General features: G+C 33.0%; 1 protein-coding gene and 1 long non-coding RNA gene across 2 annotated transcripts; one reads left to right on the top strand and one right to left on the bottom strand.

Moving 5' to 3' along the window:
• The first annotated feature begins 3,074 nt into the window (after window positions 1-3,074).
• LOC148271436 (uncharacterized) lies at window positions 3,075-4,934 on the top strand. The gene is made up of 2 exons (XR_015825093.1): window positions 3,075-3,395; window positions 3,717-4,934. It is a non-coding gene; the product is annotated as an uncharacterized LOC148271436 (long non-coding RNA).
• A 2,084-nt stretch (window positions 4,935-7,018) lies between these two features.
• On the bottom strand, window positions 7,019-15,471 carry Roe1 (grpE protein homolog, mitochondrial Roe1). The gene is made up of 5 exons (XM_088241384.1): window positions 15,296-15,471; window positions 13,250-13,421; window positions 9,494-9,655; window positions 8,888-9,043; window positions 7,019-8,622 (listed from the first exon to the last, which is right to left on the bottom strand). The coding sequence occupies exons 1-5, from the start codon at window positions 15,382-15,384 to the stop codon at window positions 8,518-8,520; spliced, it is 684 nt and encodes a 227-aa protein (XP_088097510.1). The 5' UTR covers window positions 15,385-15,471; the 3' UTR covers window positions 7,019-8,517.
• Window positions 15,472-16,637: the final 1,166 nt, after the last annotated feature.

Here is a 16,637-nt window from a genome sequence, read left to right as displayed (position 1 = left end):
CCAAAAAAGACCCGGACTGGCGACCCAGAATGGATGGAAGAAGTGTCGGCAGACCTCAGACGAGGTGGTCTGATGACATGAGACGGGTTGCAGGAAGTGGTTGGATGCGGTTGGCTCAGGATAGAGAGATATGGAGACTAAAGGGGGAGGCCTATTTTCACTACTGGATAATAAACGGTTGATGATGATGATGATGAGGGTGACCTCGTATAATGGGCTATATTGAAAGGTTGTTTGATTATTGATCAAAGGAACATTATTTTTTCAAACCTTTCCTGACATTTAGTGGTTATATACAAATATTTAATAACATTAAAAATATATTATTGTTGTTATCATTAAATCAGGGCATGCAGCTATCAGCTGAGATGACCCTATCTTGTTTTTCTGGTAAGCTTATTTAGCTTACTTTATAAAAGGTACACAGCTAAAATAGGCTCATTGCATTTTTTCCAATTTTGAGATATTAACCTTTCCCTTACTGTCCTAAAAACACCCGCGAGTTACGGTGCTCTGTAGTCACTACACATTAAAAAAATAAGAGATTTAAAAGGGGAAAATGGTATATTTATAGGGAATGGCTTTAATTAACCATAATTTAATTTAAAGATGATAATATTTCAAATCTAACTGCTGAAAACATGAAAAAACCATTGTGTATCGCTAATGACTCGGGCGAAACGTGCACCCGCGCCAACTTTCCGAGAGCTACTAATACTAAGTTGACTAAGTAGCTAGTACTGGACTACGCGACTGACTGCGATGGGCGTAAATTCTTTACTATTTTCTTCATACAAAATGAAACATTGGTACCTATGCTGTGTGTGAGAATGATTTATCCCCGATTTCCGATAAAATGCTTTTTCTGCGCTAATAAGTACTTATTATTTAATAACAAATTATTTCAGTCTATACGTAAATGTGTAATGGAGGAATACTGAAAATCCAAACCCAATATTGTTTATATTTATAAAGATATTATAGTTATTAGACGCAATGTGTACTAGCCACACATCACCGGGAGGGAGGGTTAATAGTGACTGACTGATTGCAACAAGATTTTCAGCCGAAACCATAATGTATTTGAATAAGTTAAAAGTCACTTCAAAACGCCTAAAACTAGGCATCTTTGTTAAACCTTAGGAGTACATTAAAATAAGTGTTGAATAAAAGGCATAAACTGAATGTTTCGTTTTTATGTTGTACATAACTTATGTGTAGAGACCGGAAAACAGCGGTGTTATTATTTGTGAAAAGCGGTGTTATTTTTGAAAACTGGCGGTGTTATTTTTTAGAACCAATTTGAGTACACGGGTTGTAATAAAAGTCAAAAGCGTTGTTTTTTTTTAATTAAAAATATTTATTTTACAATAACAATTTTACAATAACAATAACAATTTTACAATACAACATTAAAAACACTGAATATAAACTACATACTATGGTAATATTTTTTTTTTTAAACTGAATACAAAAAAATTAGCAAATATTACATAAAACGCGGAATATATCGGTAGTCAGATGGCAGAAGGGACCATCTGTAATTTTCAAAAATGTTCAGGAGAGCTAAAATAGGACTAAATTCCAAGACTTCAATCCACAAACTAAAATATTTTAGTGTTATTTTTAAATAACAAATTACCATTCTAAATAATGCTGTTTTTATTTATTTTTTTCTATGTGTATTTACCGAAATATTTACTAAAACTTTTGAAAACTAAAACACAGAAAAAAATACAGATGGTCCCTTCTGCCATCTGACTACCGATATATGTGTGCAATGCACATGCAAAAGATGGTCACCCAAAACCACCTTCTCAACACATTTAGTCATATAACGCGCTGAATCTGTCACTACACTCTTCACATTTTTAAACTCAATATTGTAGTCTTTCAGGGCGTCGATTATAGCCCTGACACAATTTGTAGCGTTGGCTGACTCTAAAAATGTTACCCCTGCCACAAACAGTTTTACCTCTTCATGACTTGTATTAATTCTAAATAATATGGCGAACACACAACGGCCTGAAGTCGGTAGTTTCGTCGCAAAACAAATCATTTTTTTTGTTTTGTAAAACTTCTTTCACTTTGCAAACTCTGTCGGCAGCTACAAATCCGAGATATTTCTCCCTTAATTATGGTTAGATAATTTATATAGCGCCATTTAGTGAAAAACACCTCAAGGGCGCTGAAATGTTTTTGTGCGCAGCAAATCTCCAGCACCTGAAAAAAAACAATTGTAAACTGAGAAAGGAAAACTGTATTTTCGTTAATTTTTTAGGTCTACTTTCAAATGTTTTCATTCGGCGTTAATCTTGAAATTATAATAGTTTTTGTAAAAGTTGTGGCTTTGGAAATTGTTTTGATCAGTTAAGTTTACGAAACAAATTCACTGCGTACTATAAAAATTACAGGTAAAATGCCGAATGTCGTATTTTTATCACTTTATAAATATGTGTCAAAAATAGTAAGGTTATCAAAATCGGTAAAATAACGTTAAAAATAAATGTTTTGCTCAGAATAAAATAAATAATTAATAAATCAAATACCTTGCATATATTTGTCAATCCAGGCTCTGACATGCGGATCATCGAGTTTTTCCGAAGGTATATTGGCTTTGATAAGGTTTCAGTCGTGTCTTTAACTAATTCCGTAACAGCATCCTGTCTTCTGGTTACATCTTTTATTTATAAGATTGCTTTGAAGTGCAAGCTGAATTCTTCTCGTAATTTTTCCTACGTTTCACACCATGAATATGTTTTTCACAAGAATCCTTTCATTCCCAAGATATCGTCATATTCATCAGAATCGGCACATAAAAACACAAATTTGACAGCTTCAAGCCAAGATTTCATAGAATGACGCAGAGAAACAAGTGTGAAGTTAGCAACTTAAAATATTCTTCGAAATATTTTATGGCTGTTCAAAGTTTGCTTAGCTTCTTCTTCTTTTTTCACCCCTAAGTTGGGTGTTCTAGCCAGTGTCAAAAAAACTAAGAAAAGGAAGAAGCTGAGCAAGCTTTGAACAGCCATAAAATATTTCAAAGAATATTTTAAGTTGCTAATTTCACACTTGTTTCTCCGCGTTATTCTATGAAATCTTGGCTTGAAACTGTCAAAATTGTGTTATGTGCCGATTCTGATGAATATGACGATATCTTGGGAATGAAAGGATTCTTGTGAAAAACATATTAATGGTGTGAAACATAGGAAAAATTACGAGAAGAATAGAGCTTGCACTTCAAAGCAATTTTATAAATAAAAGATGTAACCAGAAGACAGGATGCTGTTACGGAATTAGCTAAAGACACACCTGAAACCTTATCAAAGTCAATATACCTTCGGAAAAACTCGATGATCCGAATGTCAGAGCCTGGATTGACAAATATATGCAAGGTATTTGATTTATTAATTATTTATTTTATTCTGAGCAAAACCTTTATTTTTAACGATATTTTACCGATTTTGATAACCTAACTATTTTTGACATATTTATAAAGTGATAAAAATACGACATTCGACATTTTACCTGTAATTTTTATAGTACGCAGTGAATTTGTTTCGTAAACTTAACTGATCAAAACAATTTCCAAAGCCACAACTTTTACAAATACTATTATAATTTCAAGATTAACGCCGAATGAAAACATTGAAAGTAGACCTAAAAAATTAACGAAAATACAGTTTTCCTTTCTCAGTTTACAATTGTTTTTTCAGGTGCTGGAGATTTGCATGCGCACAAAAACATTTCAGCGCCCTTGAGGTGATTTTCACTGAATGGCGCTATATAAATTATCTAACCATAATTAAGGGAGAAATATCTCGGATTTGTAGCTGCCGACAGAGTTTGCAAAGTGAAAGAAGTTTTACAAAACAAAAAATTGATTTGTTTTGCGACGAAACTACCGACTTCAGGCCGTTGTGTGTTCGCCATATTATTTAGAATTAACCCTTATACTGCTAAACAACGATATATCGTTGTTGTTAATCCCTATCATAAAGTTCTAACTAGACTGATGCTGACGTCATAATCCCCAAAAGGGTAAATGAATTCGGGAACTGCTTGTTGCACTTAACCGTCAGTGGTATAAAACATTTTCAAAACATAAAAATTACTTATTCAACGGGTTATTATTTAGTTTCGTACTTATTTCAGGCCTACGGAAAATTTAATACAAAAAATATTTTCTTACGCGCAGTAAAAATTTAAGCATTAAATTGTACAGCAAAGTTTCTTGAAAATGAATAAAAAATAATTTAAAATATTTTGATGAAAACCAACAACTTTAAACGACGTCACTTGTTCATATGAATCAACCGATGATAAGAGGGTTGTTTAAGATTTCCGGTTTGCTAATCGTCAATAAACCAATCAACAGAACTAACCGAGAAGAAGCGGAAGAGACCTTGCGATGTCACACGTGGATTAATGTCAGAAATACAAAACTTTAAAAGATCGTAGCGCTGATAATACGATACATAAAAATTGAAAAAAAAAAGCTTCGTCTATTAACAATTAATTTTTTTTAAACCACTAAACATCCTCATTATAAATTTACTTATGATGTTTAAATTCACAGTGCTTTTAAGAAAAGAGAAACGACTAAACACAGAAAACTTCTAGCTAGTCGGGACCTGAAACAGTGAACTTTTTTACATTCCAGAAACAGTGAAATAAAAAATAAATCAATGTTAATAGTAAGATTTTTTATCACTTATATGACATCTGAGGAAAATAATTATATTCGGTGTTTTCCCCGCTATTAAACCCGATTCAGTGATTACGAAAATATTGATGTACTTCCGTAATGAATAACTAATTGAATACTTTACCTTTAATATAAAAATTATTATCTTGTGAGGTCCCTATATCACCGGAAAATCCCATAATTAAGAATATAAACAAATAAGTAAAGAGCCATAAAACATAAAAAATAATTCACCATGGAACCTAATGATTGTCAATTAGGACGTTTGAATATTAAAAAATCATTTGTTAATTTATTATAATGGGTACCCACAGTAATGGGAAATCAAAATGTTTAAGCTGTTCATTAGGTAGTAATTATTACTAACAAAACGTAATTATTACTATACAAACTCTATTCTACAAACTATTCTACAAAGAAAACGTAAATGAGGTATATCAGCTCGATATTGATCCAAAAATACTTCAGAAAAAGCTTCTTCGATTTCGTGCTCTTCGTAAGAGTCATATTATAAATTATTATCACTATCACTTAAAAAAATATCATTATTGTTTAATTCACTCTCGGAATAGGTTCAGCTGCTAAGCCTCTGAGTTTCTCGGCGAGATACTATTATTTCTTTATCACTTTTACTATCCGTTATCATTTTGAATGATATATTTTGTAAATTTATTCATAATAAAAAGGACGCTTTGCAGAGTTAAATTGTTAGTTAAAGTAACAAAGTAAGATTAAAAATATATAAATAAATGTAAAAATTATGTAATTTACCTCAGCTGTTTGAAATTTCGGCAACTGTTGTCTATCTCGCTCAATCCATTATGCGTGAACTAGCTATTAGTGAAACGAAATATTTTTCTTAGAAGAGATATCAATTTTTGAGACAGTTGTACAAAAACATTATTTTTTTTAATTAAAATTATATTATGACAACTACCAAGAAATAATATCACTTAGTACATTTACCGGTTACCTTTAAGTTTCAATCTAAATAACTCCCTACAAACATTTGGACATACTCAAAATATTGTTGATTAAAATAACTTGCATAAAAAATTTAAAGTATTTTTAGGCATTACCTAGGAGGTAAAATAATTTATCCAGATGAAACTCACCGACATCAATAAAGGTTTCAGCTCTTTTAGTTTGCAAAAGTCAACAGATGGAAGAGTTGAGGTAATGTAAAAATAACCATGAATGTGCATGTGTAAATATAACCAGAATAGTGAATATTTCGCAGTGTGTAAAGTGGTCATTTGAACCAGCCAATGACAGATCATAAGTCCTGTAAATGCCTAGACTTCCATATTCACTTGGCAAAAATGTTTTCCCTCTCTGTTGCAACAAATTTCAAGATATATTTTACTCAATTTTTGTTTAGCATGCATTTATGGAAGTGGTAGGTTTGATAATATATAACAGAGCACTTTGCCCCGCAATCAACAAAAAAACTATCATAATTATTTCGTTTCAATAATAACAATGCGCCTTGAGATTGCAGTACGAGATCAGTTTTGTTTGTTTTTATTTTCAATTTAGAAAGGGTTTACAACCGCTGTACGAAAAATGTCTATTTGCGGCACGAATTTTCTATCTTGCTCACTCCATTGGGTTTGAACTAGATATTTATGAAATGGAAGATTTTTCTTGGAATTGCTATTAATTGATAAAACAGTAGTGTGTTTGGAAAACAACGTATTCGATAAAATATTTTTGAAATGTATAAATAAGAGGATTTCTGATTAGATTCTTGAAAAACTGCGTAGCAGCGTAAGGGTTAATACAAGTCATGAAGAGGTAAAACTGTTTGTGGCAGGGGTAACATTTTTAGAGTCAGCCAACGCCACAAATTGTGTCAGGGCTATAATCGACGCCCTGAAAGACTACAATATTGAATTTAAAAATGTAAAGAGTGTAGTGACAGATTCAGCGCATTACATGACTAAATGTGTTGAGACGTTGAAGGTGGTTTTGGGTGACCATCTTTTGCATGTGCATTGCACACATATATATTCCGCGTTTATGTAATATTTGCTAATTTTTTTGTATTCAGTTTAAAAAAATATATATTACCAGTCGGTTTATAATATGTAGTTTATATTCAGTGTTTTTAATGTTGTATTATTGTAAAATAAATATTTTTAATGCAAAAAAACAACGCCTTTGACTTTTATTATCAACCCGTGTACTCAAATTGGTTCTAAAAAATAACACCGCCAGTTTTCAAAAATAACATCGCTTTTCACAAATAATAACACCGCTGTTTTCCAGTCTCTACACATAAGTTATGTACAACATAAAAACGAAACATTCAGTTTATGCCTTTTATTCAACACTTATTTTAATGTACTCCTAAGGTTTAACAAAGATGCCTAATTTTAGGATTTTTGAAGTGACTTTTAACTGATTCAAATACATTATGGTTTCGGCTGAAAATCTTGTTGCAATCAATCAGTCACTATTAACCCTCCCTCCCGGTGATGTGTAGCCAGTACACATTGCGTCTAATAACTATAATATCTTTATAAATATAAACAATATTGGGTTTGGATTTTCAGTATTCCTCCATTACACATTTACGTAGAGACTGAAATAATTTGTTATTAAGTAATAAGTACTTTTTAGGCACAAAAAAAGCATTTTATCGGAAATCGGGGATAAATCATTCTCACAGCATAGGTACCAATGTTTCATTTTGTATGAAGAAAATAGTAAAGAATTTACGCCCATCGCAGTCAGTCGCGTAGTCCAGTACTAGCTACTTAGTCAACTTAGTATTAGTAGCTCTTGGAAAGTTGGCGCAGGTGCACGTTTCGCCCGAGTCATTAGCGATACACAATGGTTTTTTCATGTTTTCAGCAGTTAGATTTGAAATATTATCATCTTTGAATTAAATTATGGTTAATTAAAGCCATTCCCTATAAAAATACCATTTTACCCTTTTTAAATCTCTTATTTTTTTAATGTGTAGTGACTACACAGCACCGTAACTCGCGGGTGTTTTTAGGACAGTAAGGGAAAGGTTAATATCTCAAAAATGGAAAAAATGCAATGAGCCCATTTTAGCTGTGTACCTTTTATAAAGTAAGCTAAATAAGCTTACCAGAAAAACAAGATAGGGTCATCTCAGCTGATAGCTGCATGCCCTGATTTAATGATAACAACAATAATATATTTTTAATGTTATTAAATATTTGTATATAACACTTACTGTCAGGAAAGCTTTGAAAAAATAATGTTCCTTTGATCAATAATCAAACAACCTTTCAATATAGCCCATTATACGAGGTCACCCTCATCATCATCATCAACCGTTTATTATCCAATAGTGAAAATAGGCCTCCCCTTTAGTCTCCATATCTCTCTATCCTGAGCCAACCGCATCCAACCACTTCCTGCAAACCGTCTCATGTCCTCAGACCACCTCGTCTGAGGTCTGCCGACACTTCTTCCATCCGTTCTGGGTCGCCAGTCCGGGTCTTTTTTGGTCTATCTAGAGCAGTGGTGGCCAAACCGTGGCGCATTGCATTCTTGTGGCCATTATTTAAAAATAAATATAACATAAAATATTTTCATAACCTGATCAGTGCATGTGCTCATTAAAATGAATGTCGTGTTGTTTATAATCGGAGTCCTGACAAAACCGGTAGACATAGAAAAGTCGGTGAGTGGTTATATACAAATATTTAATAACATTTAGTAAAATGTTTGACCACAGAGTGAATGCTTTAAATATTAATAATATTATATTCTATAAAGATTTAACATTGTCTATGAAGAACGTCCCGTTTGGTCGTGGAATCACTAAATCACTTGGCAACGCCGACGAGCGCCGGACGCACGCACCGCTCTTGAAGCTTGTAGCCCACTTTGCTGACTACGACCACGGTCCCGGGTTCCGCCCCCTGCACCTCCTGAGGATATTCAAAACAGTTAGAATAATTTATTTCATCAGCAATCAACATATATTGAATTAAAATATTCTCCACCGTCTAAATATTATTAAAAAAACAGGAATTTATTTTGAATATTTTGTTTTTTGATTAAAATATTATTTATAATATTTGGGTCGTAACCATTATTAATAGCAAATCCTTTTATTGTGTATTATAATATATTAAATAATAATGTCCCACAAAGTGCTTCAAACATAAAAATAAAAAAAGAAAATACATTTACCTGTGCAAACAGGGCTTCGTGCAAGTTAGGATCAAACTTCTCCTTGATCGGATTTACCACTTCGAGCCCGTGTCTCCGAAATACTTGGTTCAGCTGAGCCTCTGTCAGCGTCAGACCGTCCAGCAAACTCTTGAGGTGTGCGTTGCCCTCGGATATCTACAAACGAATATGTTCATTTACAGAGCACCTATTCAATAATATTTATTTATTTATATATACGCCCAATAGGCATTTTTAAGGACATATTTATAGACATAGAAAATTATTACAAAGGAAAGTAGAAAGAGACAATGGTATATAGTAGACTCGGTAGGAGTGGAAGCGGGAGAGAGAGGTGTTTATAATTGAATTTGATTCAGTGATCGTTTGAAAGGAGACAACTTGTTATTAAAGAAATCAAGACTGGTATGTTTGTTGGCAGACTTGAGAATTCTGGGCATAGGGGAATAAAAACCATAGTTAGTTCTATGGTTATCGGTATGAAAGAGTGAGTTTTGTCTGAGGTTTCTAGTTGGGATATTTAATTTTATCGAGCTTAGTAGTTCAGGCGCATCAAAGAGTGAGTTGAGAATTCTAAATAGGACTAGAAGGTGGGATTTATTTTACCTGATCTTTAGGAACGCAGGTAGTGGCTATCGCTAGGGTGTCCGCTACCGCTAGGAGATCCTTACAGAAGCCCTGGATGCTGAAGACCTTGGCGTCTTCTACTTGGCGCGCCATTCTCTTTCGCAGATTCTCTCCGTCGGCCAAGGCTCGCTTGTATTTATCCTAGGAAATAAACAAAAGTGTGCATTTTATCTCTTCCTCGTGAAAACTTAGTTACCTAGAGTATGCTGGTGACGCGGTTATTATTGATAATTCAGTTGGGGGTCGAGTCACCGGAGTTAAAAGGCTAAAGAGGTACTGGTAGTTTAACTTAAGCTGGCGCATTCAGAAAACTCAACAACGCATTTAAAATCTACAGGATGTTGATTAAAAAAAATATTGTATTAAATTTGAACCAAATGTGCTATCTTTTTTTAAAATTCGGTGTTGGATTAGAGGGTTGTGTGTATGAGAAAAAAAATATACAATTGGTTAAGAAAATGTAATATTAATTTACTAAAATACTTTGTTTCATTATTTTATACATTTTACATTAAAAAAAATTAATGTTGTATTTTACTTATTATAGTCCTTCCGAAAACAAGAGGCAATTTAAATTTGAAAAATTGTATTTTTTTTATAGTCTAAAACTAGAATGCGAAATTGTGTATATTTTTTAATATTTTTTTTTTATTAATTTTTTTTGTTTTTTTACAATAAACATGATAATAAAACAGAGTATTAAAAAAATAAAGCATAATTACATATCAATGAAGTACATATTAATAGAAAAATAGTAGACAAAAAAATCCCACAAAGGTATGGCCTGTTCGTGGGTATACAAGAAAATGTTAAAGAATTTTTGCTCCTAAAGTAAATAATGGACAGTTATAATAATTTTGTATAACATAAAAAAGAAAAAATAAATTATTCTGTAAAAGGTAAAATGGTTTTTTTTTTATAGTAATTAAAAAAGGAAATAAAAAATATTAAGAAAAAAACACAAAAATACTCCTTATTATTAAAGGGCAACAAAATAAATCAGAAAAAAAAGAGTTCATATCTTTAGTTTGAATCCAGGATAGTGTATGTTTTTTAAAAGAAGGAAAATTTTGAAAGTTTGGAATCAATGAAATATTATCAGTAAAAAAAGAATTAAAAATTTTTGGGCCTATAAAATATGCATGTCTCTGTGCGAGCCTCGTTTTGCAATGAGGTATTTCTAACACGATTCCTTCTTTGACTAGATCTATTTGAATTACTTGTAAATAAATTTTGGTTCTTAAATATATATTTTAAACATTGAAAACAATATATCTGTCTTAGGTCTAAAAGTTTAGCTTCTTGGAACAATTGGAAAGAGGGAAAAGTGCGATTTTTGTGAAGCATTATTTTTAATATAAATTTTTGAATAGTTTCAAATGGTTTAATATGATTGTTGTAAGTTCCCCCCCATCCAATTATTCCATAGGAAAGCGATGACTTTTAGGTATATAAATAACAAGATTTATTGTTTATCAATAAAAGTGTACACATATTTTCTCCGATATAATTTGTACTGTGCATTTTGATTACATTCTATTAATTATTATTAAGATAAACACAAAATATTAAATAAAATTATGCTTGTTTAAAAATAAATACTCGTAAATATATGACATTTTCTTAAGCAATTGTTTTTTTTCGCTCTAATCCAAAAGAAATTTTTAAAAACATTTAATATAATATCTAAGATTTTAAAAATCAGTATTCTCTACACTAAAAATGTTTTTGTGTAAGTTTTGCGAGAGCGCCATCACTACATAATCGAACAATTCATAATTCGATTAAATGAAAATACCTACATGTCCTACATATATATATATACCACCCTAACCTAACCTACATATATATATATACCACCCTAACCTAACCTAACCTAACCTAACCTACATATATATATATATACCACCCTAACCTAACCTAACCTACATATATATATACCAGTGTTTTTAATCCATAACTTAATACTCGTACATATTATTATATTTTTAGTATTAAGAATCGGAGCGAAATTCAGACGAACGCAGAAGCATTCTGTGTATATTGTATTACCATACCATTAGCAACTAATAAAGCAATAGTTGTCTATGTCACACTCATAAGCGCGAGAGAGAGAGAGATTATTTTCATAATGCGTATGCCGTGCGATGTCATACCATGGGCTTATTCACTGATACTACACAATGCGTATGTGTAAGTATAGCGCACGCGCCAGCTTATAAAAATCCACCAGTTTGCCATTATACTGGATTTCATCCCCTAGGGAGTCATTAAGATCGACAGAATTGAATCGGGTTGTGGTCCAGTGGCTAGTGTCGTGGATTCATGGATCAAAGGTCCGGGGTTCGCACCCCACTCTACCACAACTTAATTTCCATTTTCTAATAGTGAGTTTTTTACAACTCGTTGATAATAGCCACCAAAATTTAAATATTTAGGTATATGATAAGAATGCAAAGATTTCTTTAAAAAAAAAAAATTACAACAGGTATGGAGAACATTTTAGAGAAGGGAATATGGAAGCCTAGGCATTTACAGGGCTTATGACCTGTCATTGGCTGGTTTAAGTGGCCACTTTACACCCAATCTAGTCTTTTGTCTACAAACATTTGGACAAGCTCAAAATATTGTAATAAAACCAACTGGCCCAAGAAGTTTAAGAATTGTAAATTGTTTTCAGGCGTTTCAGGGTTCAAACAATTTCCTTAAATTTATTTTGAATTAAACCTTTCCCTCACTGTCCTAAAAACACCCGCGCGTTACGGTGCTGTGTAGTCACTACACATTAAAAAAATAAGAGATTTAAAAAGGGAAAAATGGAATATTTATAGAGAATGGCTTTAATTAACCATTTTCAATTCAAATATGATAATATTTCAAATCTAACTGCTGAAAACATGAAAAAACCATTGTGTATCGCTAATGACTCGGGCGAAACGTGCACCTGCGCCAACTTTCCAAGAGCTACTAATACTAAGTTGACTAAGTAGCTAGTACTGGACTACGCGACTGACTGCGATGGGCGTAAATTCTTTACTATTTTCTTCATACAAAATGAAACATTGGTACCTATGCTGTGAGAATGATTTATCCCCGATTTCCGATAAAATGCTTTTTTTGTGCCTAATAAGTACTTATTACTTAATAACAAATTATTTCAGTCGATACGTAAATGTGTAATGGAGGAATACTGAAAACCTAAACCCAATATTGAATATATTTCTAAAGATATTATAGTTATTAGACGCAATGTGTACTAGCTCCACAACACCGGTTTTAACTCTGAAATAACTCTTTTATGGTGAAATGGAACTTACCCACATGAAAAAGGTTTTACTTTTTTTTTTTGCACCACAACAGGCCAGGAGACCCAATTACAGTGGTGAATTACATCACAGAACACCCAGGCTTGAGAAAAAATTCATTTTAATTTTTGTGTTCTCACCGGGAATCGAACCCGGAACCTTCCGAGTGTGAGTCAAGCATCTTGACCACTACACCACGGAGGCCGCCTTTTACTGCACAAAAGTCAATGGATGGAAGAGTTGAGGAAATGTGGATGTTTAAACATACAGGTCATAGGCCCTGTAGATGCCTAGCCTTCCCTCTCTTTAGCAACAAATTTAGATTTAGTATCACTTGTATTTATTTTTGTAATAAATTACAATAAATATTCACACATAATTTTTCACTAAAAAACTTGTATGTTTTACTAACAAAGAATAAGAAAATTACCTCAAAGTCTTTTGACTTTTCCTTGAATTCTTCTAAATCTTTATTAAGCGCTTCTAACTCCTGCTGGCATCTTTTTTCCGCTTCTGTCAACGATTCCGAACTTTCTTTCACCTCTTCGGACGCAAACGATCGGACGGCAAACGCACTGGGAAGATTTGTGACGGGCGCCGATCTGAAAAAGAATTAAGAAACGATGTTTCGCTTTGAATCACTCACGGAACTGCGGGCCGTACTAAAAAGTACCTTCCATAAATGTTGCTAGGATTGTAAAACACGCCGGCATAGTTATTAATTGCTAGAGAAGCCCTTTAGCTTTCAATACTTTTATTTTTTGGGTTATCCCGTGTACTAGCCAACCGTATTGCCTCCGCTCGATGGCGGTTGTCACCGGAGTTTGTTAGTCCGTTCTCTTATTGCTTCATTCCTTACAAAGCCAAACCACCGCACACCCAAGATTTTTCTAAGACACCTTTTCTCAAAACCATGTGCCACGATTCGCATCTGTAGAAGAGAATAGGTTTTATGCATGCGTTATATAGGCGGCATTTGGTTTTAACTGAGGAAATATCCAATCTCAGGACAGCCTTCATACTGTTGAATGTGGCGCCTGCTACACCTAGCCGCTACAAAAATCGCAAATTACTCAAAAGGATGCCTTAACACAGTATAATTAAAAGCCCTAGGACTTACATCATTGGAAGAACGACGGAAGAGAGCGGACTCGATAAAAACTTATAAGATACCCAAATTTACTAGGACTGCCCCCTGCATGAGATGTATTAGTTAAATCCCAACACACATTTATAGGTCCATAACTGGAAGCTCTATCGTCCCCAATTCCAAGATAAACTTCCTTTCCAGCGGGGTAGTTTCAGACTGTAATAAATTGTCAAGTCTAGTTGTCCATTCCATTTCAGTCAACCGGCTCAAAATCTGTTTGGATGCTTTTTTGAAGGAAGAACTTGGACCAAAAGCAGTACATGAGATTTAGGCGCATCAGCTTAGGCTGCCGCCTATAACGAATGATAACAATATTGAGGAATAAACAAAGATTGTAAAAATATACATGAACTCTGTGTATTTTTAAATCAAACCTCGTAATCTGGGTCTTTTTGATATTTGTTTATGTTGGTAAAAAAGTTGTTTCAACTTTTGTCAAAAAACTTTAAATATCTCGTATTATTTACATAAGAATTACAATTACATTGTAGAAATCATTTGTTCGTAGTTTGCTTGAATTTATTATTTTTAATTCAATTTTATTTATTTATATAAATGTACATTACAAAATGGAATATCTTAATTCATGCATATAGAAATAATTAAAATAATTAGGTAAAATTAGGTATATTTAAAAGTAACACATGAGTATACATAATATCCAGAGAATAATATGTTAAAAAAGTAAGAGAATCTTGTAACGAAAAACTCCCTCGGAGACGTGAAAAATGTCAATGTCCAAAGTAATATTGTTCAACATAGAAATAGCCCTTCCAACAGGTATAACCATTGGCAGATTGGTCCTGTATATTGGAATGTGAAACAGTCTATGCTGACGCTGTCTCAGGCATTTAAGAAGCAAGCGGTGGTGTCTCTCCTGACTCGCGATGTCACACTTGCCATTTACGTCTAGATTATGGCATATTTATACCTTTTATTAATTTAGGTAGATTTTAAGACTGTTTAGATTAAGTATTGCTCATTAATGCCAATCTATTAGAGCTTACTTAAGCCTCTTGATTGGCTATAAAAAAATCAAAAAATAAGACACAGAAATGACTAAAGAGTTAAAATCTACGAATAAGTCTTGAAAAATACAGCTATCTACGTTACTCGTCAACCTCCGCGTAAAACAGCAATAACTTAATGAATAAGAAGCAAAAATGTCGGCAGGACACTTGAGTACGAACTGAATTCATTTTTCCGATTTAATCATCAAATGTTTTTATGTAATGCAATAATCGGGCGGTATTAATCAAATAATTTATTTTCCTTCTAAAATTTCATCATTCGTGTTTGAGGTTATGTTGCGCAACTCGGAATTACCTGAGAAAAGACAAGTGGCGGTATCTTCCGGAAGCTTCGCTGAGAGTTTTCGCTAGTCTTATAAACCGTGGAATCTTCAAACTGGCCATTTTGCAATTAATTAAAGATCGCTTTATCGCAAAAGTCACTCACTTACTCGAATGTCACAGAAACGAGCAATGTCAGATGATTTACATAGAAAAACATGCCGTGCGCCGTAGACAAACCTCGATCTCAACGGCTGTAGGGAGAATATTAAATTTGTAAGAACTTGATCTTGTTTATGGTACTTATTTAATTTTATTAGCATGCGAAATGAATTAGTTTAGCATTCAAATACGACTACTATGCTAAAATGCCCCTTTTCAATATTTTTTGTCCTAGCTTTAATTTTCTTAAGTTGAATTTTATTTTAATTGTATCAGAACATTTAAAAAAATGTTTTTATTGTAACTAAATGAACTGAATAAATCGGTAGATACATAAATAATAAATAACTTTTGAATTAATTTGGTAATTTTGGATTTACCTTAAGGATTCATAACGTTTCTTTGAAGATTTTTTTGTGATTGAAAACTTTAAAATGTAAACAATCTCCCGTCGATTCTCCCCGAGATTTTTATTCTAGGATTCTATCCTCTCAATTATTTTTTTTCTAGTATGTTTAGCGGATGCTATTTAATTACGTTTTTTTTTGCATAATCTACTTAATGAAACAAACAAAACAAACAAACCATCACGCCATTTCTCCGTAGGTGTAGGCAGAGAGGATAGAACGTCATATCACTTTGTCTTTGAATACTGACTTCGTTTCCTCTAAATTCATACATCTTTTCATGCATGAACGCCGATTATTCCTACTCTTGACATGTTCATATTTAAGTATTTGATGGATTTGATCGTGCCATCTCTTTCTCGTTTTCTGCATCCATCAACGTTCGCATCGTTGATCATTTTAGCTGTTCTTTCGCTTTACCTACATGTCCAAACCAACGCAGCACCCCTTTCTTGATTCTGTCAATAATGCATGTCTCAGCCTTACACACTTCACGGATCTCGACATTTGTGCACCTATCATACATCGTTTTACCACACATTTGCCCGAGAGATCGTATTTCGACAGCATTTAACCTACTTTCATTTTTTTTTCCAATTCCATGCTTCGCTCCCATACATTAGAGTTAGCACTAGAACTCCATTGTGAACTGCTAGTTTTGCCTCCTGCGATAAACATTTATTTAATACATCCATGGAACGCAGCATTGTTCCGAGAGTCATAAAGAAAGCAAATGTAACTCCACTTTAAAAAAAATCACAACTAGATGTGGAAGATCTTTCCAGTTTTCGCCCTATTTCAAATCTT

The sequence above is a fragment of the Micrasema longulum genome, unplaced genomic scaffold, assembly GCF_059751315.1.
Source record: "Micrasema longulum isolate JH-2025_06_02 unplaced genomic scaffold, ASM5975131v1 h1tg002874l, whole genome shotgun sequence".
NCBI lineage: Eukaryota > Metazoa > Arthropoda > Insecta > Trichoptera > Brachycentridae > Micrasema > Micrasema longulum.
The sequence above is the reverse complement of the archived record's forward strand: the minus strand, read 5'-3'. Positions and strand labels throughout refer to the sequence as shown.